The 24,177-nt window shown below is 53.2% G+C and overlaps 9 protein-coding genes across 9 annotated transcripts; 6 read left to right on the top strand and 3 right to left on the bottom strand.

Moving 5' to 3' along the window:
• Nucleotides 1-5: 5 nt before the first annotated feature.
• Nucleotides 6-1,310, bottom strand: CDEST_00600 (Putative G protein alpha subunit, helical insertion; the record flags this gene model as incomplete). The annotated part of the gene is made up of 4 exons (XM_062916759.1): nt 6-49; nt 124-680; nt 738-1,080; nt 1,193-1,310. The coding sequence occupies 4 exons, from the start codon at nt 1,308-1,310 to the stop codon at nt 6-8; spliced, it is 1,062 nt and encodes a 353-aa protein (XP_062772810.1).
• A 1,822-nt stretch (nt 1,311-3,132) lies between these two features.
• CDEST_00599 (uncharacterized protein) lies at nt 3,133-3,759 on the top strand (the record flags this gene model as incomplete). Its single annotated transcript, XM_062916758.1, has 2 exons — nt 3,133-3,183; nt 3,244-3,759. The coding sequence occupies 2 exons, from the start codon at nt 3,133-3,135 to the stop codon at nt 3,490-3,492; spliced, it is 300 nt and encodes a 99-aa protein (XP_062772809.1). The 3' UTR covers nt 3,493-3,759.
• A 3,765-nt stretch (nt 3,760-7,524) lies between these two features.
• On the top strand, nt 7,525-8,007 carry CDEST_00598 (uncharacterized protein). Its single transcript, XM_062916757.1, has one exon. It carries the CDS (start codon nt 7,647-7,649, stop codon nt 7,959-7,961), a length of 315 nt encoding a protein of 104 aa, XP_062772808.1. The 5' UTR covers nt 7,525-7,646; the 3' UTR covers nt 7,962-8,007.
• Nucleotides 8,008-8,561: 554 nt separating this feature from the next.
• CDEST_00597 (Putative Smr domain-containing protein) lies at nt 8,562-9,973 on the top strand. The gene is made up of 3 exons (XM_062916756.1): nt 8,562-8,736; nt 8,901-9,010; nt 9,101-9,973. Exons 1-3 carry the CDS (start codon nt 8,703-8,705, stop codon nt 9,719-9,721), a joined length of 765 nt encoding a protein of 254 aa, XP_062772807.1. The 5' UTR covers nt 8,562-8,702; the 3' UTR covers nt 9,722-9,973.
• Nucleotides 9,974-10,393: 420 nt separating this feature from the next.
• On the top strand, nt 10,394-11,338 carry CDEST_00596 (Putative Tim10-like domain superfamily protein). The gene is made up of 3 exons (XM_062916755.1): nt 10,394-10,528; nt 10,618-10,687; nt 10,801-11,338. The coding sequence occupies exons 1-3, from the start codon at nt 10,521-10,523 to the stop codon at nt 10,984-10,986; spliced, it is 264 nt and encodes an 87-aa protein (XP_062772806.1). The 5' UTR covers nt 10,394-10,520; the 3' UTR covers nt 10,987-11,338.
• A 151-nt stretch (nt 11,339-11,489) lies between these two features.
• On the bottom strand, nt 11,490-17,504 carry CDEST_00595 (uncharacterized protein). The gene is made up of 4 exons (XM_062916754.1): nt 17,288-17,504; nt 16,316-17,234; nt 13,147-16,266; nt 11,490-13,096 (listed from the first exon to the last, which is right to left on the bottom strand). The coding sequence occupies exons 1-4, from the start codon at nt 17,356-17,358 to the stop codon at nt 11,738-11,740; spliced, it is 5,469 nt and encodes a 1,822-aa protein (XP_062772805.1). The 5' UTR covers nt 17,359-17,504; the 3' UTR covers nt 11,490-11,737.
• A 458-nt stretch (nt 17,505-17,962) lies between these two features.
• Nucleotides 17,963-20,260, top strand: CDEST_00594 (Putative N-(5'phosphoribosyl) anthranilate isomerase (PRAI) domain, aldolase-type TIM barrel; the record flags this gene model as incomplete). Its single annotated transcript, XM_062916753.1, has 1 exon — nt 17,963-20,260. One exon carries the CDS (start codon nt 17,963-17,965, stop codon nt 20,258-20,260), a length of 2,298 nt encoding a protein of 765 aa, XP_062772804.1.
• A 236-nt stretch (nt 20,261-20,496) lies between these two features.
• On the top strand, nt 20,497-22,838 carry CDEST_00593 (Putative BRCT domain-containing protein). Its single transcript, XM_062916752.1, has 6 exons — nt 20,497-21,062; nt 21,177-21,383; nt 21,445-21,551; nt 21,631-21,870; nt 21,960-22,706; nt 22,788-22,838. Exons 1-5 carry the CDS (start codon nt 20,870-20,872, stop codon nt 22,311-22,313), a joined length of 1,101 nt encoding a protein of 366 aa, XP_062772803.1. The 5' UTR covers nt 20,497-20,869; the 3' UTR covers nt 22,314-22,706; nt 22,788-22,838.
• A 973-nt stretch (nt 22,839-23,811) lies between these two features.
• CDEST_00592 (uncharacterized protein) lies at nt 23,812-24,100 on the bottom strand (the record flags this gene model as incomplete). The annotated part of the gene is made up of 2 exons (XM_062916751.1): nt 23,812-23,958; nt 24,026-24,100. The coding sequence occupies 2 exons, from the start codon at nt 24,098-24,100 to the stop codon at nt 23,812-23,814; spliced, it is 222 nt and encodes a 73-aa protein (XP_062772802.1).
• Between the last annotated feature and the right edge of the window lie 77 nt (nt 24,101-24,177).

Raw genomic sequence — 24,177 nt, 5'->3', positions numbered from 1 at the left:
TTGGTTCAAATCAGGCCGCACAACCGCAGGTTCTCCTGAATGATGATGTCTGTTTGTCGTGTTAGCCTTCTCCATTCTTTGTTTTCCTTGTCCTATTGTAGTGCGACAGGGGCCAAGACTCACCATTCACTGCCGCCATGACGAAGCGAATCTGAGTTGTGTCTGTCGCGCAGGTGAAGTGCGTGTAGATTTGCTTAGTCTCATGCTGATTCAGGCTGACGAATCGGTTCAAAATGTAGTCGCACGCCGCGGCGTAGTCATCGCCACCCTCGTAGTCGGGGAAGTAGTTCTTCATAGGGCTGACCGGAAGCTTCTCCTTAAATCGGTCGATCTTGTTGAGAAAGAGGATGATAGATGTCTTGATGAACCATCTCGAGTTGCAGATGGAGTCGAACAATGTGAGAGCCTCCTGCATGCGGTTGACAGTCTCGTCCTCGAAGAGCAGCTGGTCGTACTCGGAGATGGCGACGAGGAAGAGGATCGTGGTGACGTTCTCGAAGCAATGAATCCACTTCTTTCGCTCAGATCGTTGACCACCGACATCGAACATTCTGTACGTCAGGTCACCAATGATGAACGTGGTTTCCGTGATACCCGTCGTCTTGACACGCGATCGCAAGACATCCTGGTCGTTGGGCATGTAATCGGGAGCGGCGATACGTGCAATGTTGTCGAAGTAGCTGTGGATTTGTTAGCGCACGCGGCCTACGCGTTCGGCGGTCGATCGGGCCACTTACTATCTCGCAGAGTCGTTGAGCTGGTATTCGCGAGAGCGCTTGAAGCACTCCTGCACGCCACGGTCCTTCCACAAAGCCTCGATCGCGCTTCCGACTTCGGGCGGCAGAACGTCTCCTTCGATTTGGGCGGGCTGCATGAAGATGGTCTGGACGTGGTACTCCATGCGCTGGTCCTCAAGGGGCAGCTCCAGCGACTCCATGGCCTCGAGGATGACACGCATCGATTGCACCGTGTTGCTGAAGATGATTTCCTTGAAGGATTCCCGCTCATCGCGCGAGTAGCCGCCCTCGTGGATCAGCTTCATCTGCTTCAGGATCGTCGACTTTCCGGATTCACCAGCACCTAGGTGGATGTTAGGGATGAATGGAACAGCGGAAGAGGGAATCTTCGACGGCGTCGCTTCAAAGCAACGGCCGCATAAGAAGTGTTCGGGTGTCGGCAGGATTTGGCTTACCCAGAAGAAGCATCTTGATCTCATTGCGCTGCATCATCTTGTCCCTCTTCAACTGGTTCTCGATCTCCTCATTGCGGGCCTTGCCCTCCTTATCCTCCGTGCTCATTCCGCAACCCATTTTGGCGGTTTGTTGTCGTTTGGACCGACGGCAGGTTGAATTGAACGGGTGGTGATTAAAAGAAATGGGGGGGGGTTCTGTACGGAGCTGGGGGTTTGAGTCGAATGGGACCTGAAGGTAATCAGAGCTTGTTAGCCAACCATGCCGGGGGTGGGCGTGATGCCGGCGGCCGAACGAGAGAGACGGATTTGGGTTTGTTTGGGAGCGACGGGGCTGGAATGCGAAACGATCCAGGCGAAGGCGGATAGGAGTAATGAATAGTCGAGAAGGCGAGGGAGGAGGAGCTGGTGTCCAGGAGGCGGGCGAACGGATTGTGTTTCTCCTGTCTGGGCTGTCTCTCTTTCGTGTCTCGTTCGTCTCGCTTTCCCAGATCCTCAATGGCTCGAGTTCGGCGGCGGCTCAAACAACTCGAGTTCGAGGGGGGCGATTTTAGGTGCGAGTTTGTGCATGTGTCGTCTCTCTTGTTCGGCGCCTGCATGCGATATGAAAATAACGTTCAACTCACCTCTGGGTTTGCTAAATCGACGATGGTATCGATCAATTGACGACGGAGTCGTAAACCGCAGCAAACAGGAAAAGAAAAACACGAGCCGTTGGGCGGACGGTGAGAGGATGGGATGGTCGCGACAGGATTGGGAGACCAGGAGCAGCAGGAGGGAGAGAGAGAAAAGAGAGGAATGGGTTGGGAGGTGCCTCTAATGTGGAGAGAGGAGAATGGAAAGAGCAAGGGTCGATGAGTTATGAGCAAGGATGGCGGCGACGGTGCTGCGAGGAACAGAGAATAGTGGGAGAAAAAGAGTGGGCGCCAGTCGTCGCCGGGGCGGACAATGCGCTTCGGGGTGGGGATACAAAGGCCAAGTATACAGTACGGACAAGACGGAGGACGGGGGCGAAGGGGGACAGTGAAATGGGATCGATAGCAGAAAGGAAAGTGCCAATGACCTAGGAGACTCCCCTGACTGGCCATCCCCAGCCATTTTTTGGAGGAGCTCACAGTGAGGCTAGGGGCTTTTGGGGGCTATCGCCGGTCATCCTCACGCTGAAGCGGTTTGATGGGGGGGCGGTGTCACCTACTGTCGCCGGAACACAGGAGACTCCCGATTAACAGTGCGCCGACCTGCCTATGCATTTGTCCCTCAGTCTCTGGCTCTGCCCTTCTCCCCTTCTCACCTCACCAAAGGCGATTCTTGGGAGTACCGCTGTACCTCATCACGCACTCATCCTGTACCGAACTCAAAGCTGTCTTCTTTACGCCGGATTGGAATGGGCTTAAAGAAAGGGGGGTTTGTGTGGTGTACGGTGTGGGTAATGGGGTGGGTGGATGGGCGAATGTCCACGCCGCACATCTAGTGCAGGGGCCAGCAGGGGGGATTCCAGAAGCCAAGGTACAGGCCTGGCTTTGGCTCTTTGATGCTGCCACAACACTAAACTCCCTCTGGCGCGGCCCGGTACGTATCCACCTGTACCTGCTTTCGCATGCCTTACATAAGGCGAGTTCAGTACCCACAGACGCACTTAGCCCCGACTCCTGGTTTTGGCCGCCTCCCCTACCTTCGCCTTGTCTAGTGTCTGGAGTTGTCTCTCGCCTGACTGTCTCATCCTTTTGCCGAACTGGGTACGGAGTACAGGGCACTCACTGTAGGGTGTTTTACTCCTGCGCCGCCCCCGTGCCCAGGCAACACGAGAATGTTGGAGAACTCAGATGGACAAGAAGCAGAAGAAGAGTGTGTGGAAATCAAACAAGCTCCCCAAGTTCCAACTGTCGAAAGCACGCAAGTCGGGAAGACGGAAACCTTCCTGGTAAGACCATTGGATAACCTCCATGTGCCACCCCGGCTCCGGAGACGAGAACCAGGACCGTCTTCCAGCGAGCGTGGATCCGCAACCAGGCCTTTGCAACCTCGAAATCACCGCTGGCCAGGCCGATGGCTAGTGGGGAGTCGTGCTGCGAGTTTATGGAGGTCTCATCCATTCGCAAGATGCCCGCAACGAAGCTGGAGGGGCCGAAGGGCCCCTGGACTCTGGAGTTCCCCCTTGGGTGTTTTTTCTTTCATTCTTTCTTTCTTTCTTTCTTTCTTTCTTTTCCCCTTCCGTCCCAGGGAATCAGGATCTTCGCGCTCGTCTGCCTGATCCTGATCAGCTTGGCCAGACTGGTTTGAAAGGCAGTGGTTTGCCGTCCTGACTAATGCAAAATTCATCGCGCTACAGTTGACCACAGGCTACCTACACGGAGATGGCCTGCCTAGGCCCTGTGCGAGCGCTTCGCCCAGCCGGGTACAAATCCGCTAGCTACAAGAGGAGTTCATGTCGGTTGTGTCTTTGTCTGCGGCTTTGTTTCCTGGTACGGATTCAGAGCATCCGCAGACGAGGGCACGAAAGGGGATTGCATACGGCCGCTGGGAACGAATACAGTGTAGATAGAAAGCACGAGCCACTGCTATCACACAACTGGGCTTGATTATCCGTATCATCTGTCTTTCTTCCTGACTTAACCGTACATTTCCAGCGATCATAGCTTGGCAAGCATGATCTCTGAGGTCCGCGAGAACGGAACGGAACGAAACCGAAGTATCCGCGTGAAACTACAGACAACTTTTATAAGTGAATAAAAGATAGCAGGGCGAGCCAAGGCACACACATCCTCACCCCCCCCATACTACTCTGTACGCGGTGTTCCGTTCGAGTTCCGCAGGCAAGGAGTCGATAGGTCTCGGTCTGGTTTACAGTGTGATGCGTACACCACCAATGAAAAGAAAATCTCCGCGCCCGTCTTTCCTTTTGTTTTTGCCACCATCTGCACCCATTGCCTGCACCTGCATCAGTGCCTGCAGCCAACACGGCCAAGCTCAGAGGCCCACCACCCTTTCTAGGACACCGCCAACATGGATGGGCAATGGAACTCTAGAATTCGAACCTTTCCTCCTTCCATCTGACCTTCCATTGCACTTCTTGAAACAATACAGGCTTGCCTTCCTTCTAAACTTATTTCGGTCGAAGAGGTTGACGTTGCTCGCGATGCCCGTACCCTTCAGCCGTGTCTGCGGACGGATGCGGCTTGTTTGCTGGCGAACCATTCCGTCGACATACGCATCCGCCGGCCTGGACGGATCCTGTTGTGGTCACTTTATTGGACGCATCACTGAGCGCCCATGGGCCCATCCCAAGCGAGGCAAACTGTGTTGTTTCTGTGCTGGGCCTGGCAAACATTCTACTGACCAACCTCTCCGAGCACTTGGACATCGCCTCTTGATCCGCCTGGAGACGCCTTGTCGAACCTCCAAGGCGGCCTTCCCCATCTCATTCTTTCTTGACCGTGCAGACCACCAAAAACCAAACAACTTTTGATGGACAAAGAAATGTCACTCTCAGCGTATGCGGGTTTGCCGTAATAGGGGCAGCATCTCCAGGGGCTGCAGTGCCTGCCATCTGCAGCTAGTGTGCCGCCCTGTTGCTTCCCTTGAAGCGAGACCGATCCTGTCAACAACCCTTCGAGAACCGAGAAAGCACCGGCACATCCTTCTAGTCTATCACGCTATCTATCTGAGGTACCAGAGGTATCTCAGGGACCGGACAGTATTTGAGGCACAGTCCCAAAGCCATGGCGGCGACTCCATCAGGAACCGCCTTTCCTGATCTGTTTCGCCATCTTCGCCGTCGATGCAAGTCCTCCCTTGCCCAAGTCCGCTCTCGTCGGACGGGACGGCTGAACCTGATGGACCTCGCATATCCTCCCTGCGTCACTTACGATCTGTCTCTGTGTTGCCGCCCGACATGCTCATGATTCCATGTAAAGACATAGAATTGCTCAAAACGACTTGCCCAGCCAAGATGAGGCTTGATGCGTCACCAGACACAATCTCACAATACCTGGGATCGCTCCCGTATGTTGTATGGCGTTTGGATCTGTAGGACGCAGATTACAACGACGGGCGGTATGTACCAGCACGCCTATAATCCAATCGGGAGAGGGGCGTTGGACGCCATGGTTGCCCCCATCTTTGACTCCAACGTGACCTCTACCCGGTGATGTTGGCTCATTTGCTTCACCTACAGGCTAGAGTGACCAGCCGGGTGAGAACAGACCATTTGACGACCGGCCATTGCACTGCTTCTCCCCAAAGAAGTCGTCGATAAGCTCGTTAACCCAATGACCACAGATGTGCGTTCACTGCCAGTCAGCCGTCGTACCAACCATTTCTATTCTTCCCAATGTCTCTGGGCATCCGAGTCACACCGAAATGTTTGCTTTTCGCTGGGCCGCTTTTTTCGTTTGCTTCCATCCTCAGCCGACGGTCTCTGCTGCAAGCCGCCGCCGCCGCCGCCGGCGGCAAAGCGATCCTTCTGTATCCTGTATTCTGCATCCAACTGCAAGCTGCATTCTACCACTAAACGATGGCTGCATTCCACGGTATAAGCTGGCAACTAACACCGACAAAATGCCTGTGCAGTTTCATTCGCAGGCTGGACTGGTACCGTCAAGTCACACACACCATATACGCCGCCTTTGTCGCCTGAACAATGAATGACCTGTAGGTCCCTCGGCTCCGAAGGCAAGGTCAACTCCGTCTCATTCGCCGGGATTCTTGTTGATGATGGTACGGAGGCAGGTTCGGCAGCCCCGTAAGGCCTGTGAGTAAGAAAGAGGAACGCTGCTGCACTACGAAAGCCACTTGCCCGAGCACCTCGGCAAACAACGAAATACTTTTGCTCAAGGAGAGACATCATCCATACTGACTCGAACATACTACATTGATTGGTCGCCCAAACACCGCCGTGGCTTACAAGTTGGACTTAGGTGCTGCTGAACAATCATCACGGCTAGCCAATAATCGCGCCACAGGTCCGAGTGTCGAGCCAGGCTTCCGCCCCAGCCGCAAGTCAGGGCACACAAATGGATGACTTTCTAGCCTTTAACGGTTGACCATCAACCATCACTTCATCAGGGGGCAATTCATCCAGCAGCATGGAGATTCGGAAATAGACATTGTCTTTGACTAAACAAACGGGAGCATCTACTCAAAAACAGGAACCACTCGCTGAAAGTACCGAATCTTCGGACAGAGCCGAGCCACCCACTCGCGCTTCTCGTTGCTGGGCATGATCCGATAGAGCGCAACTTTTGCCACTTCGACGCACGTCTTTCACGTCAAACCCGGCAGACTCGTTGACACAATGTGTCAATTGCCTAGCGAATCGCCTCTCAGTCTATGCCCCGTAAAATGGAAGCCCCAGGATGGGAGTTTAGAGCGGTTAGAACCCACCGTTCTAGCTGCTTTGAAACACCAAGCTATCCATGCAAGGGCAAATTCAATCCCCCTGCTTCTGGCTTCACACCTTGACACAGCCCGGCCATTGCAAATCCCATCTGCACTTCAGTCCTTGACCATGTAAGGCAGGAGGAGGCAAAGCTCTCAAGACAACATTGGTCGGGTAGTGATCTGAGGAGTATAATTTTGCTGGCCTGCTGCAGGTGCGTCGTTTCTGAACTTGTTCAACCTTTCGTTGATCAACACCAAGTTTTGGATGAAATTCGGGGGGGCGGGCTGCAATGGGGCAATCGAGAATCCACCGTTACCTCGCGGCACCGTTGTTGCTCTCACCCTCGAAGATGCGGTCAGGAGTGGGTTTCTGGGATGTCGTGCGATGGATGTTCCTTGCTTCCATGTACCCGACCCTTCGCTAGATTCCTTGAGGATGGCAACTCACGACCCGGCCCAGTGTCTCAGAGGCCCGAATTCCTGCGGTAAGCTGGGATAAGCCGTCTACGATTTTGTGGAAGTCAGACCCCAACCGGCCAGCAATTCAGTGGCACTCAAATCTAAGAATCTAACAAGCGCGACGCCCACAACAGCGCTCTCAAGGACTAACTAAAGGAATTGGCGGGCACATCTCATATCCGAAATAAGGGTAATTTCGCACATTCACTAGATCTTCGCAGGCTCGCCGGTCGAAGACTACCAGAGCAGCCATTCCCGTCGGATACAAGGAGGCCACATGGCATGCGAGCTCCTTTTCCACAAAGCGCGAGGATCCCATCCAGACCATTGGCAGATGCTGGGACTCATTGTCATGGCATGCCTGAAGAGGCAAAACTGTGGGGTTGCAAAATCGTTCCACGCGGGATCACGAGAGGACTCTTTTAATTGAAAAGGACCCGGAATTATGGAGATTCTTTTCGTTTCCGACTCCGGGCCCCATTCGCTGTCGTCGTCGTGTTGCCGCCGACCCAGTACAGCTCTGTGGGCGGACGAATCATAGAGGCTGCAGTCGTCGCATCTGGCTTGAGGACCTTGCAGATGGAGCGGTCTCTTCTGCATATCATGCGGAAACAAGCAGATGATGCTACTCTACGCGGTCGTCCTGGGACTAACAGAGCTGATATTCTCTTACGATATTTGTCGTTCCTTTCGGAATTCCCCCCTGAGCGCTACTCATACGCCCACCATCGAAAACCGTCGTTATTTCATTCTAATGGGATCGGCAAGTTCGTACGATGGTTGCTGTGGTTTAAGCATCCGATGCTTTCACTCGTTGGAGGAACGTTATCGGATTAGGAGAGCCGCCAGAATTCCTGTGAGGGAGACGTTCAAGAAGGCCCGCAGAAGAGTCCCTCCCCTGGGCCTATCTCTTATACAACAGCCGTCTAGCTGACCACACAAACAAGACAAGCCATCTTCCGTTATGAGAAATCCATGACATCCGGAGCACCTCCCTTCACCATTGTGGGTATCAATGTTCGCTTGTTCGAGCCTTGTTTCGGACGGTACCAGATCCTTATGGGCCCATAGAGCCATGAAACGGGGCCTCTCCTCGTGTTTGTGAACAGACCTCCTTGTGCAAGCTCTAGGTCTAGAGTGCCGCAATGCTTTGAAGCCTTTTCCACCAGTGCACCAGAAATACGCGCCGTGTTTCGTGGCACTTCTCGTCTGCCAAATGCGCTCTGAAGGAGTTCGAACTACAGCGGCCGCATGACTTCCCCTGTGATCGTACAGATGAGCAGCGGCACGATGCGATATTGTCAGCTCTCAGCTCTACGGCGACCAGACTCTGGTCAGTTGGGAAAGGCTGGGGCTTCGAGGCAGAACTCACTTGCACCGGACCCCGCCGCGCCGCATGCAGCCCGGCAGTCAATGAGGCGGGAGGCGGAAGACGGCAGCCGAGCCGGTCGGCACTGGCGTCATCGTCGGAGCTGCGGTCCACAATTACGTGCCCGAGGCCGATAAACAAGCTTGTTTAGCGCCGTTCTGCCAACCTCGTCGCCCGCATCCAGACGCGACGTGTTGAGCTTGTCTTGCTGCTGGCTGCATCATCAACTCGTCATTCCTTAGCCAGTCGCAGCCAGAACCGCGTCAAATAGACCGCGCAAAAATAATAGTTAAACGCCCTCCTAAAATGTCTATCCCTATGAACCGCTTGGGCGGTCGCGGTAAGTTTTTTTTCTCCTGTTTCGCGCTTCTCCTTAGGTGGCCCCGGAAGTCATCCATGGCTTGTACCCGCGACTACCACGGGAGGGTAGGGGGAGGCACTTGAGAAAATGGCTTCGTAAGATAATCAATCGTGCGCGCTAACACGCTGGACATTGCATTGCAGCCTTCAACCACGCCAACGACGACGACGACTCTGAAATCGAACGCGAGTATGATCGCCTGCGCGATGCCGCCCGCGAGGAGGCCAACAAGCGCAACCAGTGCTTCGAGCGCGTTAGTTTTCCTTGCTACACCCTGCGTACCACTCGTTTCTGGATTCACATGCACCCCTTGTCCTAACGCGCGCATCTCCACTCCCTGCAGTCCCAGCAAGCCTACCAATCCGGCGACGGCGCGGCCGCCAAGGAGCTCTCCAATGAGGGCAAACGCCACGCGCAGCGCATGGAGGACCTCAACCGACAGGCCTCCGAGTTCATCTTCCGGGAGAACAACGCCGCGGGGCGGGTGACGGGCAGCTGCGTCGACCTGCACGGGCAGTTCGTCGAAGAGGCGGAGCGCATCTTGGAGGAGCGTATCCGGGCGGACCGCGCGCGCGGCCAAGACCACCTGCACGCTATCGTCGGCAAGGGAAACCACTCGACGGGCCACGTACAGAAGTTGAAGCCGCGCATTGAGGAGATCTGCCGAGAGATGGGGCTGAATTATTCGACGGAGGAGAACGCCGGGAGGATCTATATCAATCTCCAAGGCGGGGACGCGACGATGCCGCCGCCGCCGCAGGTCGGAGGTGGACACCATGGCGGCCAGCATCACGGCGGCCAGCATCATGGTGGACAGCAGCAGCCGCATCACGGTGGCCAGCAGCAGCCGCACCATGGCGGCCAGCAACAACACGGCGGGCAACAGCAGGGCCAGGACGAGACCACCGATTTGGTCGTCAAAATCCTCAAGAAGCTGGAGAAGGCTTGCTGCGTTGTCATGTAGACTGCCGGTTCTGGGATCGATGGCCTCGTCCTCTTGGCCTCGAGCCCGGCTTAGCCTCTGGTGGTTTGACCAAGTCGGTCGATTTGGGTATTCCCCTGCTTTCTTCTTCTTTCTGGACGGATACCCTGCTGATTGGAGTTTTTGCTGTTGTGGAGAGGTAATGTGGTTGTATTTTGTCTAGATGGGTAAGGCCCCAGCGAGATGTCATCGGACTATATAGCAAATGAAATGTCGATGTGACTTGTCAGGCTGTACCGGTCATATTCCTTGCTGAAGCGAGAAGACTGTGCATTTCTTCCTGATCGATGTGTGTTTCAATTCTGAGAGGTATACACAGCTGAAACACTGATAAACACACTCGAACCGACATGAAAGTCAAAACTTGGGCAAGTCCACTGAAGTCAATATCGAAACAAGTCCTCCATCCACAGCGAGATACATGGTGTCTTCAGCCAAATGCTCGAGACAACACTGTCCATGATGGTCAAATTCGAGGATAGTTCTTCTAATGAGGGCAGGATGGTTAAGTGCATCTAGCCGTGCTCAAGCTCCAATGAAACCCCGATAATTCCTTATCACTATCGCAGCTCCAGCAGCCTCACAGTTCTCGGTGCTGATTGGCTAACGTCGACCGGGGAAAGCTTCTATCGACGCAACTGCTAGCAAAGTTGGTCCCCCGAAAGTCCAAAGAAATTTCATCGTCATCGTCAATCAACCACCGCTTCATATTTCCGAACTCCGCGACCGCACTCAACACATACCTCAAGCCAGCCGAGACCCGTCGAATCTCACCATCAAAATGGACGCGTAAGTCGATGTACCTTCCTTCATCGCGAAAGGTCTCGAACAAGAGGATGAGAAAGCGCCTAAACTAACGCCCATCTTCTTTCGAATAGCCTTACCAAGACCGAGGAAGCCCAGCTCCAGCAGAGACTGCAGAAGCGTCAAGTTAAGGAGTTTATGAACGTACGTCTCGCCTCATCCTGTCACCATGGCATCTCTCCAAGACTGCCACACCTTCCAACGCCGATGTTCGTAATCGAACCGATGTCGCTGACATTCCTACTTCTCGTCAATAGCTCTTTGGCAACCTCGTCGACCACTGCTTCACCTCGTGCGTTGACGACTTCACCTCAAAGTCCCTCTCCTCCCGCGAGACGGGCTGCATCACTCGCTGCATCCAGAAGCAGATGTTCTCCCAGCAGCGCCTGAGCGAGCGCTTCCAGGAACACAACGCCCAGATGACCGCTCAGATGCAGCAGTAAATGCTTTTCACCATCGGATGGAGAAATGCAGCAGCAATGAGAAAGAGAACAAAAACGACGAGACATGTTGTAACAAAAGGGTGGGCACACGGGCGCAGGTTCCAAAGCAGAGAAGAACGCTCCGGAGGATGCGCGCGCAGAAATGTAATACTATTCCCAGCATGACAGAACATGCCGGGGGGCCTGGGATGCGAGATCTCAACCCAAGATTCTCATCAACCAGGCGACGAGGGCCGGACGATGTGGCTTATTCCGATATCGCAACTATGATGGAGGCCTTTTCTGTATACTACCATCTTTTTTTTCCCGAGGGGACGGCGGATAGAAGTGACATGCCATTCATGGGTGTCCAAAACAACAAGAAGACATCGGCACCAGATGAATGGGAAACCCAAAATGAAACACTACTTACTCAGTTTGTCGGTTTGCCTCCGCTTATGACGCCGAACACAGAGCCCAGTGTCCGGGGGGGGGGGGGGGGGGGGGGGGGGTGGCTTGCATTCCTTATGTGTACGCGTGTGTGATGTAGGGAGTTCCCAGCAAGCATGCTGAGGGTATCTGCTGATTTGATTTCTACATGAAGTACGAGGATCCAGTGACTGCTGGGAAAAATGAATGCACGCAGGTTCGTCTTACACTCATGAACGCCTAAACCTGTTGTTTCTGTCATTGTTACCCCCCTTGATCCGTTTCCCCTTGGTCGGACGAACGACCCCCTCCGGCTCATTATTGCCATCTGAATCTCTTGTTCTCAAGACTCCTCCAGGTCTTCGCTCAATACATCCCTCACTGCCTCCAATTGGGAGAGCACCTTGTTCTCGAGAGCGTTCCCCAGATGTCCACTCTCGTCAGGGGTGCCGATCTTGGTGCTCTTCCACTCAACCTCACGCTGTCCAAGCGGCAGTAATCTGTCGCGCAACAGCTTCCGGCTTGACAGCCAGAAATCAATGTTTTCCAACAGCGAGGAAGCATCCCATTGGATCTCCGGGATGTCTCTGGTGTTGGCCGTCCGCAGAGCAGCAATAACTCTTGTCAAGAGCGCAAGCGAGTGAACCTCCGATACAGACAGAAGCGTCACGTAGTGTGGCGCTTCTCTTGATGCGGTTCGACTAGCGCCAGGGGCCTCGAAGCGGTCGACGCTCGACTTTAGAAGCAGGGGGAACTGGTTCAGAACGTAGCCAAGTTCTGGCGCCACGGTACCTCCAAGGGCGGTCAAAAGGTTTAGCAACAGTGGTAAAACACCCTTCACCCACATGCTGTAGCATCTCTGGGGTCCGATAGCCTCGGAGAAAGGAGAGATGTTTCCGCGGCGCATGAAATTGGTGATGCCCGCTGAGGTCAGATGGCTGAGCAGGCCATCACATGCCATTTGTTCCGCCACCGCCGGAAGGGTGGAGAGCTCTAGTAGAAATAACAAGCTCAGCTCACCGTATATAGGATCGCCATTGATGGCCAATTTGTCTGCCCACGAGAACAGCGATGTCGCCGCATGCATGGCGTCGTAGGATGCCATGATGTTGAGGATCTGTGTTTGGCATTGATCAATCGTCGGCATGTTGAGGCAGGCTTGTAGGATAGCAGTGAGAAGAGCCAAGTCTTCGGGTGCAACGGCAGCTTCAGGGTCGTGCACGAGCGCAACGAGCGTTCTGAAGCCCTTGGCAACAACCCGGTCAAGGAGGTTCAGAACAGTTTGTGTCAAAGTGACGGAGAATCCCTCCCCACCGCTCTTCGAGGCACCGAGGCCCTTCTTGTCGGCTACGCTGTATGCGCGCAACGTGACGTAGATGGTCTTAAGCATCGTGCGGTAGTACGAGATGGAGCCAGGGTTGAAAGGCTCCTCGACGGCACTGATGATGGTAAACAACGTTCCCAGAAGCTGGTTGACGTCTGGAGACGAGATGGGCCTGCCGACGAGACGCTGAATGAGCAGCAAGCTCAGGTCAGCTCGCTCTTCAACGATGCGCATAAAAATGTTTTCTGGGCCCTGGTTGGATCGGTTTGCCTCGAGGCACTGCTGAGCAACTTGAAGCATCTGCTTGGCAATGTTGTCGTTATCCGGCAGTGAGCTGCTGAGTTCAAGCAACAGGAACTCCCAGGCGTGGAACAGGGACTAAGATGTGTTAGTAGGCGTCTTGCGAGTGCCCGATGGGAGAAACTCACGATTTGCGCATCGACCAGGGAGAGGTTGGCGTTCGCAATTCCCATTTCGTTGCGGAAACCATTGTCGCGGCGACCGTGCCAGCCAGGGTCAAAGCTCAACATCTCAGTCGCACTCTCCAGGTCATAGAAATAGCTTCTGCCAAGCTCGCCGGGTCTCAACATTGTCCGCTTGAAGGCCTCGAGCGACACTCCAGGGTATTTGCTCATGAAGTTCTTGGCAAAGTTGCTGTGCAGAGAGTTGTTATAGCTAGAGACCTCGACACCGTCTCGGAGGTAATAATCCAGGACAGCCACCAAGCTTTTGGCAAAGACATCGGCGCCGCCCATCTGGCGAAGGTGGTAGAGTTGCATAGCGAATATTTCAGCAATGTAAGCGGCCATCTTGGCATCGATAGCGGCCTTGACAGCATCTGCCTTGCTGGTCACTGTGAAGCTGCTTAGACCTTTGACGTATAGACGTAGCGAGTCTAAAAATGATGAATCCTTCTGCATCGTGAAAATAGTCCAGGGCCAGTGGTTTTGGGAGGATGCGACAAAGTCCAGGATCCGAAGTGCCTCAGTAATATCCAGCTCCTTGATATCCTTGAGCTTTGCGAAAGCCGTCGCGAGCACGGAATTGGGTGTAGACGACGCATCCTTCTTGGCGCCTTTGAGAGCATCTCTGGGTGTTTTCCCCGTCAGGAGACAGTTGGACAGCCATTGCTGACGATTTTGCACAATTGTGGAGAAGAACTTCCATGTCGTTTGTACGTCCTCGGCGACAAGGAAGGGTTTGTCCAGTCGTGACAGAACTTGGATAAACGACCGAGACAGAAGAGGGCCAAGATAACCCAGGAGTGACGGAGGGTCATCATGTGCTCTGGCGGCGCTGAGGACCAAAGCTTCCAGAAGCAGCAGCGCTGGTCGCCGGAACTGCTCGCAAATGGCGCAGAGTCTTGCCAGAATTGACGATGTCTTGAAGAGATGGTCCTCGAATATCTCCGATGATCGCTCGAGGTGGTTTGCAACCCGCAGCAAGGTTGTTGTGAATTGCAAGGCCGAGATTAGCTGCTTTTGTGCAGAAGCCAGTCTCTCTTGGTAGAACGTTGAGTCGGGAACCTGAAGGCCGTTCACCAAAGTGGTGAGGAGAGGCTGGAACCTCAGAGAACCAGTCGAGGGCGAGAGAAATGCGTCGATGATATAGGACGCCGCAGGCTCCAGGCATGCAGTGAGAGTCTGTGAGCTTTCTTGGTCCCCCATCCCGTACGTATACGAGACGATGTGGTCCATGACAGGAACGACATATCGAATGAGCAGGGTCTTGTACAACTCCGACCCGAATCGCCAAGTCGACGAAGTCTCGAAAACGTCGACCGTAGCCTGGGCAATGGCAAGACTGACCTTTCCCAGCACTTTGTCTGCGACCCCCAGCCAAACGTTGTTCGAGACCTTTTGACGGCCGACCAGCTTGTTGCCAGATTTGCGCTGAACAGCGCTGCTTTTGACACTGTCAATGAGACTAGCGAATAGACGCACAGCCGAGAGCAGGAGATCATATCGGTCCCCAACAAGATCGAGGTTGCCTGTAATCTTCGCAAGCTTGCCTGCTTGAGCTTCTGAGTTGAGCAGTTCACAACGTGCCAGATATGACCAGACTCTGGTTGGGCACAACGGTAGGATTGCGTGCAAGAACTGAACGCATGAGTTGAGGACCGCAATGCCTTGACCTTCCGTCGCCTTCTCATCTTGCATGTAGGCATCCATAGTCTCGCAAACAACTGCAACAAGGTCCTTGTTTCCAGAGACGTGTTTGCCAATCTCCTCCAGCAAGTCCAGTCCGGACTTGAGCGACATTTCGCCGCTCAGGCCTTGCCTCTCAGACTTGAGCACCTCAGCTCGGAGAAGCGTTGCAAAGAGAGCAATCGTCTCTGCTGTCTCCTCTGGCTGGAAGGCATCCAACTCGCTACGATAAGTCTCAGGCGCAAGTTGAACTTCCAGCCTCTTGCCAAGCAGTGCAAGTGCAGAATGCTCGTATTCCATAAGAACGACACGGCCCGTATCTGTAACAAATCGTCCAACTGTCTCAGCCGGTATCCTGAAAGCATCATCAAGACGGGTTCGTCTGTTCCATGCAGTGGCTGGTGTGAACAGCGGGATGTCCTCAAGAAGGTAGAAAGTGTTGGTGTTGTCCTCTTCCTGGGCCAGCTCATATTGCTGGTAGTCGTCGGGGAGAATGAAGGTGAGAGAAGGGGTTTTGCGCAGAAGGTTGACCACTGTATCCATCCGGTCATCCGCGACAACGCAGTTGGCCAGAGTTCGGCAGATGTTGAGGAATGGCAAGAGTTCGAAAGGATATCGATTCAGGGCCTGATGGAAGTAGTACTCCATTGCAGTAGCGTCCTGGAGCACCTCGGCCAAAATGTCATTTGAGGGGTGTAGCGCGGGCCTCGAAAGGTCCCAGTATTGCTGACCGGCTCCAAGGACTGACAGGAGGGAGGTGACTGAATCTGATTGATACCCGACAAGTGGATATGTGGCCTTGAGGAAATCAATATACGCCAGCCGAACTCTGGAGCCCAAAAGCGGCGAGAAGGCTCCGTCGCTATAACCACCTATGGCGAGTACCATCTCGGATAGTACTTCATAGGCTCGTCCGTTGGATGTCACGGCCACCGCGAGCTGCTCCACAACCTGCAGGTCTTTGTCCAGTCCTACGTTGTTGAGGAAGATGTCGAATGACTTGCCATCGAGAGACACGATACTTCCTGCAGAAAGACGACGATTGGTGGTGGGGCGAATCAGTACACCGGCCTCGAATGTCTCCTGGGATCGCTGGTTCTGCAGGGCGTCTCGCTTCTCAATTCGGTCATGATGTGAATAGAACATGCGGTGGACGACAACGGTCCAGGCAAAAATGATGGGGCTTTGACTCTCGCAGTCTGAATTCGCCGCCGCCAAGATTGCGTTGTGCACCTGTTCGAGTACCGCGGGCGCAGTGATGTAAGGGTCCTCATCTCCGCGGTATTCTGGTGCCTCTTCCGCGAGACATTCTATGGATCTCGAGGGGTTCAGAAGCTTGATAGAAATCGCACAGATGAGGGATCTCAGGGGCATGATGAGAGATGATATTGCATCAGTCGGCTGATCCATATTAGTTGATGCATTTGAGGGGGGCTGCCTTTCAACTCACCGCAGTAATTCCATTCAGAAACCCATAGTTATCCATGAGGCCAAACCACTGGCCGACCACAGCAGAAGGCACGAACGAATCGCCATTGCCGTCAATGGACTGGAAGACGACCGTCAGAGCATGGACCACTTCAGTCAGAGCCGTTCTCATCCATTCCAACTCAAGTTCCTCCCCAAGCAAGCCCTTGTCCTCGACAACTGCTTCAAGACCCTCGGCAAGCCGGCCGATAGCATCGGTGACGTACTGCAGGTATGTCGTCAGGAGATCGTCGAGGTATTTCGGGCGATCGTTGGCTGGGATCAAATGTGTTTGCGTTGACGGCTCGCCTACTGTTGTTAGAACTGACGCCGAAGGCTGCGTGTACAGGACATTCTCTTGCACCAACGCAGCAGTCATCAAGAAATGTCGTCTTTCTGCAAGGTACGTCTGGAAGATGCGTTGTCGCCTTGACTCTTCTTTCTCAAAGTCAGCCCAAATCGTCTCTGCATCCTGCGCGGCACCGGCAATTGGGACCAGGGCAGATGATTGTATGCTCGCGACGCCGGAAGCTTCTTGCAGGTTGACTATGTCCTGGGAGGAAAGAGTGCTTGTCAGGTGGCTTGCTGGCCGCGACTGGAACTCGACCACTGTTGCTCGAAGCGCGGTAATGAGGTTGACCTTGGCATTCCTGCTTAGCCACTGCGCATCCTCCTTGATGATTTTGATGTCGAATTTCTGGTTCGGTTGGGGTGTAACGTGAATGGCGGCTGTCCTCGTTTCGAACTTCGATCTGGTGGAATCGCTCGGCGGCGCAAAAGCGGTTGTTGGGTCTCTTAAGAGGGATCGCACGCAATCATCTTGAAGAAACTGTACAACAGCATCGCTCTTCCGTCTCACATCGTCTTGGTCTGCAAGCGCAGCTGCGATAAGCTTCCAGGAGCTGGTCCGGACGTCAGTTGTCTCGGCATCGTTTGGTCAACAGAGGCTACCCACATGATGATAGTGTCTCCATTCAGACATTCCTCCAAAGGAGGAAAATAATGACGGTCTGCCACTTGCGCCATTGCCGCAGAGGTCGAAGGGGCAGAGCGGTCAAGGCTCAGGCTGCATCAGGCGAGGCTGCGATGAGCTACGATGCCTGGGAAGCGAAGAAAGCAAGTCGACGCGCTTGTACAACTTTGGACCCGCGAATGCTTTTGCAGCCTTTCTGATGGTGGTTGGTTGGAGCTCACTTTTTTTGGGAGCTCCAGTTCCCTGAGTTCCTGGGTTTTTCCGGTAGGTAGAGCTAGTCTACTTTAGGTCTTAGCGCCCGTTCTGGGCATAGATGCCACAATAGGCAGTCCCGGTCCCCGGGATTGCGATAGCGGCGGGGCCCTCCGCCGGGGACCCTGCAACCTACCTCTGCAGATGCAACACACTGTGAAATCCCGCAGCGGTTTGCACCTAAATTACAGTGGGAGTTCTTCTCCAAGTTACTGTCCCTTTTCACTACTTGATTCAATCGCCGCCTTTTCATCTTTCATTCAACTTACTCCGTTGACTCACCTCATTCGGGCATCAAATCAACCACCACCGAACCAATTCGTTCTGTCACCAGGGTCAGCGAACAATAGGACGATACGACTCAATTGGCCAAGTTCCCGGTGGTTGCAGCACCAAGATTACAATATGCCGTCTTTGGACATTATCGATCACTCACCCCACCATCCGGACCCCTCGCCACCTATTCCGACGGCCTCTAACTTGATTTTGATTGACAACTACGACTCTTTCACCTGGAACGTTTATCAGTATCTCATCCTCGAAGGCGCGAACGTGACTGTCTTCAGAAATGATAAGATCACTCTGGCAGAGCTGATCGACAAGAAGCCGACACAGCTGATCATCAGCCCTGGGCCTGGACATCCCACTACCGACTCTGGGGTTAGTCGAGATGCCATTAAGCACTTTTCCGGCAAGATTCCCATATTCGGCGTATGCATGGGACAGCAGTGCATTTTTGACGTCTATGGAGGCGAGGTTGGGTCCGCGGGAGAATGGCTCCACGGCAAGACGTCTCCTTTGACGCATGATGCTAAGGGTGTTTACGCTGGTCTGCGTCAAGGTCTTCCGGTCACTCGATACCACTCACTCGCCGGCACCCGTGTTACCCTTCCGAGCTGCCTGGAAGTCACTTCTTGGGTTGCAACAGAGGACGGGTCTCCCGGGATCATTCAAGGCGTGCGGCACAAGGAGTACACCATCGAGGGCGTCCAATTCCACCCGGAGAGTATTCTCACCGCCGAGGGTCGCACAATGCTCCGCAACTTCTTGCAGCTTCAAGGCGGTACTTGGGAGGAGAATGCCCAACTCCAGAAGGGCTCTGCAACCAACGGCGGTGCCACCAAGACCGCGGCTTCTGCGCCGACTGCGAGCAAGAAAAACAACATCTTGCAACAAATCTACGCCCACCGTAAGGCTTCAGTTACCGCTCAGAAACTTATTCCCTCACAAAGACCTGCGGACCTGCAGGCTGCCTACGATCTCAATGCCGCCCCACCCCTGGTCCCATTCGTTGACCGTTTGCGCCAAACTCCATTCGATGTGTCCCTTATGGCAGAGATCAAACGAGCTTCGCCTTCGAAGGGTGTTTTCGACATCAATATCAACGCTCCGACCCAGGCCCGAAAATACGCCCTTGCAGGCGCCAGTGTTATCTCCGTTCTGACTGAGCCTGAGTGGTTCAAGGGGAGCATTGAGGACCTTCGGGCCGTGAGACAAGTCTTGAACGGCATGCCCAATAGACCGGCAATCCTTCGCAAGGAGTTCATTTTTGAGGAGTACCAGATCCTCGAAGCTAGACTAGCCGGTGCCGACACGGTTCTGCTAATCGTTAAGATGTTGGAGACAGAACTGCTGGAGAGGTTGTACAAGTACTCTCTCTCCTTGGGAATGGAGCCGCTGGTCGAGGTTCAGACTGCCGAAGAGATGACGACTGCTTTGAAGCTTGGTTCCAAGGCTATCGGCGTCAATAATCGCAATCTGGAGAGTTTCGAAGTCGACATGAACACAACAAGCAGACTGAGAAGCATGGTCCCGGAGAATACCATCATCTGCGCTCTCAGCGGCATAAACAGTCACAAGGACGTCATCTTGTGCAAAAACGATGGGGTCAATGCTGTGCTCGTTGGAGAAGCCATCGTCAGAGCACCAGATACAACAAAGTTCATCAGAGAATTGTGCTCGGGAACCGATGCCGAGGCCGAATCAGTCGCGACCCATCCACTGTTCGTCAAAATTTGCGGTACACGAACCCCCGAGGCTGCCCTCGAGGCTGTGAAATCCGGTGCTGACCTTGTCGGCATTTGTCTGGTTCCGGGAGCAAAACGTTGCATATCAGATGAGACGGCGGCGGCGATCTCTGAGGCAGTGCACTCCTTCACACCCTCGAGCACACGCGCGCCATCAAGCGTACCTACAGAGTCTGCCACAGACTATTATACAGCTTCTGTTGCCAGACTGTCAAGCCCCCGTCCTCTTCTCGCTGGAATCTTCCAGAATCAACCCCTGGATGAGGTGCTAGAGAAGCAAAAGCGCTTCAGCCTGGACATTGTTCAGCTCCACGGGATTGAACCCATCGAATGGGCAAATCTTATCCCTGTCCCCGTCATCCGGGCCTTCAAGCCTGGCAATATCGGCATCGGTCTGCGCGGCTACCACACGATCCCCTTACTTGACTCCGGTGCTGGCTCCGGCAAGCTTATTGACGTCTCTAGCGTCAAAGATATACTTGCAAAAGACGCCGAACTTCAAGTCTTTCTTGCTGGTGGCCTGAACCCTGACAACGTGCTTGACGCGGTCAAGGCTGTGGGTGAGTTCAGCAACCGCATCTTGGGCGTCGACGTCAGCAGTGGGGTAGAGGATGACGGCAAGCAAAGCCTGGAGAAAATCAGATTGTTCGTCAAGAATGCGAAAAGCTTTCGATAGACCAAGGTATTAGCTATTTATTCAAGGACGTATACATCGTTGATTAATGGTGGACGTACTGCAAAAGGCGTTGAGCGAGAGGTGTGAACACAAAAGTGTTATTCGAATTTGTGCAAGCTTATCCGTCAAGTGACACCAAGCCCGGTTGTTCTGGTGCACTTGAGCTGGTAATATCTGAGTCATACGTGCAATTTGGATGACTGTGATGCCATCGCGATTCCCATCGTCCCGATCTTTGATCATCACTCAGTTATTGAGAACCTTGGGATTGCTAATTCTCACTTTCAAGAGGATCGCAACTGCTTTGGTTCCGTAAAGATCAAGCTCTTGCAGCCTTCCCGCACCTTCTGTCCCTAACAAGACAGGAAGAAGCCCATGCCCTCTTTCTGAATAGCTTCAAACTGTCGCTCCTTCCCTTTCTCTTTTCTCGCATGTAGCCAACGATTCGCCCATTGTCGCGGCTTTAATTCTTCAATCTCCTCCGACTCCTCTCTAAATTTTACCTACTCTCGGTCAGCTCGTGCCACCTCGTCATATTTGACTTATGCTGAGAAGGCCAATCCCTCTCCTAGTCACTTTATTTCCAAACACACCGCATCGCGATTCAACATGGTCAGAGCAATCTTCAGAAACCTTGTCATCGCGGCTGCTGGTGAGTTTCCAAGCGACTGTCCCAGCGAGCAAGCGGCTAAGGAATGGGCAAAGTTGCGCCAAGGCCGGTTCTCATCCGTCTTGGACGATTCTGTGACCCATCTCATTTGCACGAACGAAGAGTTCAAGAACAGGCAAAAGAACCATCGAAGTAACATCGCCCTTCCCAATACAAGCACGTCTCTGTGCTTAATGTTTTCTTTCGCTTGCCGTTTCCCATCGTCTTGTTTGGAAATAGCTAACCACGCTCTCTTGTCGTTTTTAGTCAAGATTGCAGAAAAAGACAAGAGGAAGATCCACATCATCAACTGGGACTGGTACAGGTTCTCTTGCACCCACAACAAGAAGCTTCGTGAGCGAGACTTTGATTTCTCCGCCACGAGAGCCAAGGAGAAGGAAAAGTTCAGAAAGGAGCGAGAATTGGAACAGAGGGCCCGCAACTCCATGAAGGGAGAGAAATGGATCAATCCAGGTCAGGAGTCCCTTCCCCATCTCAGAACATGCGTGCCAAGAACTTACAGTATGGTTTTCAGATCTTTATCATGTCTGCACTGACAAGAGTTTCTTCGAGTACAAGATTGAACTCTTCAGAACTTCGGAGGACGAGGACGGGGCTCATCACGAGAAGTACCAACTCTACGTAAGCCACAATATTTCCTGGAGCTTGGAGCACGCCCCCTCACGAGCCTGGACTGATCAAAACTGTGGCCTCTTCACAGCTGTTTGAATCCCACGCCAAGCCGCACCTCTACTGGTTTGGTGTCAAGTTTCTCAAAAAAAAGGACAATGGCAGGTGGTGGCCACATGCCTCCGAGCGCACCAGCCCGACACCAGGAAACCTCCAGCAACAGTTCCAGCAGTTCCTGAAATTCTTCGAGCTCAAAACCAGTATTCGCTGGTGGGACAGAATCATCAAGGCTGGAACGCGTGAGAAAATCTTCTTCAACTACTCGCCGCCGGTAAGAAGTCTCCACTTCCTAATATACTTTCCCCCCATCTGTGGATAATGCGCATGCTTTCGAATCTTATTTACATTGGACCATCACAGACTCGAGGCAAGCCTGTCGGAGGCGGTATGAAGGGAGACATGTACGATAAGTGTCTCAAGAGTAACAAAGGCTGGTTCCATCGCTGGGCAGATCTGTTTGGGGATGACCTGCCAGCCGATCTCCAAATTGAGGATGCGGCTAAAAAGATACTGGACGATACTATTGACGAATCGTGCGCATTTCTAGAAGCAGCTTCACTTCTTGGTGATGAGGAGTCCGTCCAAGCATCACAAGAAACCTACGGAGGCAACATCCCGGGTGCTTCTGCTGATAGCAAGGTTTGGGATGAGCCCCATGAGAATAGCGTCATGGACAGCGACTCTAAAGTGCACGAATATAAAGGCACCTTGTAAACTCGGATGAAGAAAACTTATTCTACGTCAGCAGTGCTTGAGGGCCGGAAAGAGCTGCGGCGAGCAGCATCAAAGAATCGACACGATCAGATGCTCGAAAGAAGGCAGTCTCTGAAAGTGGCGGCGAGTGGGCGACGGTCTGGGTTATTGGTGGTGGAAATTTTCATTTTAACATTTCGAAGCGGGGGTTGGTGGGTGTGGTCTTTGGGGACAGGTTGAATTCAGATGGAGGCCGAGGCTCTTTGGGAAAGGTGGCTAGGCGTTGCTTTCTTCTCCTTTCGGTGTTCCTGCCAACATCTAGGGACACACACTCCCATGTATACTTCACTTACTTCTCCAGAGGACAGGGCTTCCTAATCTAGAAATTACTATGGCGTTGTTTCCAGACACATGGTTAGTCTTCTTGAAGTGAAATGCTTTTGAACCGTCAGACCAATCCATAAGCTGCATTCAAAGACTGAGAAATATCATTAGTGGATTTGGATGTAGCAGACTCGAGGCTTTCTCCTTATTCTTTGTCTCCGATCTCCAGCAGGTTCAGACCAAATATACGCACATGAAACCGTGAGTTTCGCGTCCAAACGTTATCACCAAAACAACCGCCCGGAAGTATGGTAGGTAGCTCCTTCCACCGTCACATATAGCTCCCGGGACGAGATTAGACCCCATGCTGCGGTTTATTTACGGGAGCCCATCTATACCAGGAAGAGTGTTATGGCGATTGAAACCTTGTTGGTAGACTCGAACGATAATCGGTTGCGTAGGATGGTGGTGGGTGGAGTTGAGAAAAGGATTTGTGTGATGTTAGTGTTGGGTGGTGGAGACTGAAGTTGTCTGCATGGTTGCCCCTGAGATCGTCATCTTTTCTGTTCGTAGCTTATTCTGGATGCTATCATGAGAACTCAGATATTGGATAATAAAATGTGAGAGTAGACTCTATCATCCGTCAACGCAGTTTGCTCCAGCGTCACAGCAAGCTTCAGACACAGGCTTGGGCAACACCTATGGTTTCCCCGTTCATGAGGACTATGGAGTGCTTCACTACCCTTTCCTCGTCAACTCTCCTTGACATACTTCGATAATTCGGTGGTGCTCGGAAATGGCAAGAAAGATTATAAAGGCAAAGAGTGGCAGAGGTAAATATAAATAGGGCCAAAGAGAAAGAGATGACAAGAGTGCGGACCTCTGAGGCGTTCCCAATCAATGCCAAGCAGGAGCAACCCAGAGGCACGTACCTCTCTCTCATCAGCGGCTACCGGCATGGCCACCGGAAATGCATACGTGTTCTAGCACCTCCAAGCAGGTGGTTGATCTCTCAAAGTTGCGCGTTGCAATCCCAGACCACTTTGGGTTAATTCAATCTTATCATCACCTCTGAAAGTCTTTTCGAATTGTATTGGAGAGACAGCAAAAGGTGTCAAACTTTCAGTCTCCACTGGCGTTAACTGACAGGCTCATCAGCACCTCGATACCCACTGCGGATGAGGGTTACACGGCATTATTCATTGTATTCGTCTGGCATCAATGGTTCAGGAGGACAGGATTCTGTGCGAGGGCGGCGGGCGCTGAAGCGCACCTCACTCATTGAAGACTTGGGCTTATTGAGCTCATCCGCCGGCGATAGGAGCTGAAACTGGACTTTCCCCTGTCAGCCCGTCATCTCGGGTCATCGCTCTTCTCGCTATGAGAGATTGAAACATGGTGATACTTACGTTTCCCAATATCATTGCCGTGACGGCTTTGTCGGTAATGGCAGCGGAGCCTCCAAAGAGCAACATAAACCACATTGCACATCGCACACTCAAGCCCACGAAGACGAGCTATAAAGCTGGACCGAACCTTACGCGCGGCCCTGTCGTCGATC

The sequence above is a fragment of the Colletotrichum destructivum genome, chromosome 1 (genome assembly GCF_034447905.1).
Source record: "Colletotrichum destructivum chromosome 1, complete sequence".
NCBI classification, from domain to species: domain Eukaryota; kingdom Fungi; phylum Ascomycota; class Sordariomycetes; order Glomerellales; family Glomerellaceae; genus Colletotrichum; species Colletotrichum destructivum.
The sequence above is the reverse complement of the archived record's forward strand: the minus strand, read 5'-3'. Positions and strand labels throughout refer to the sequence as shown.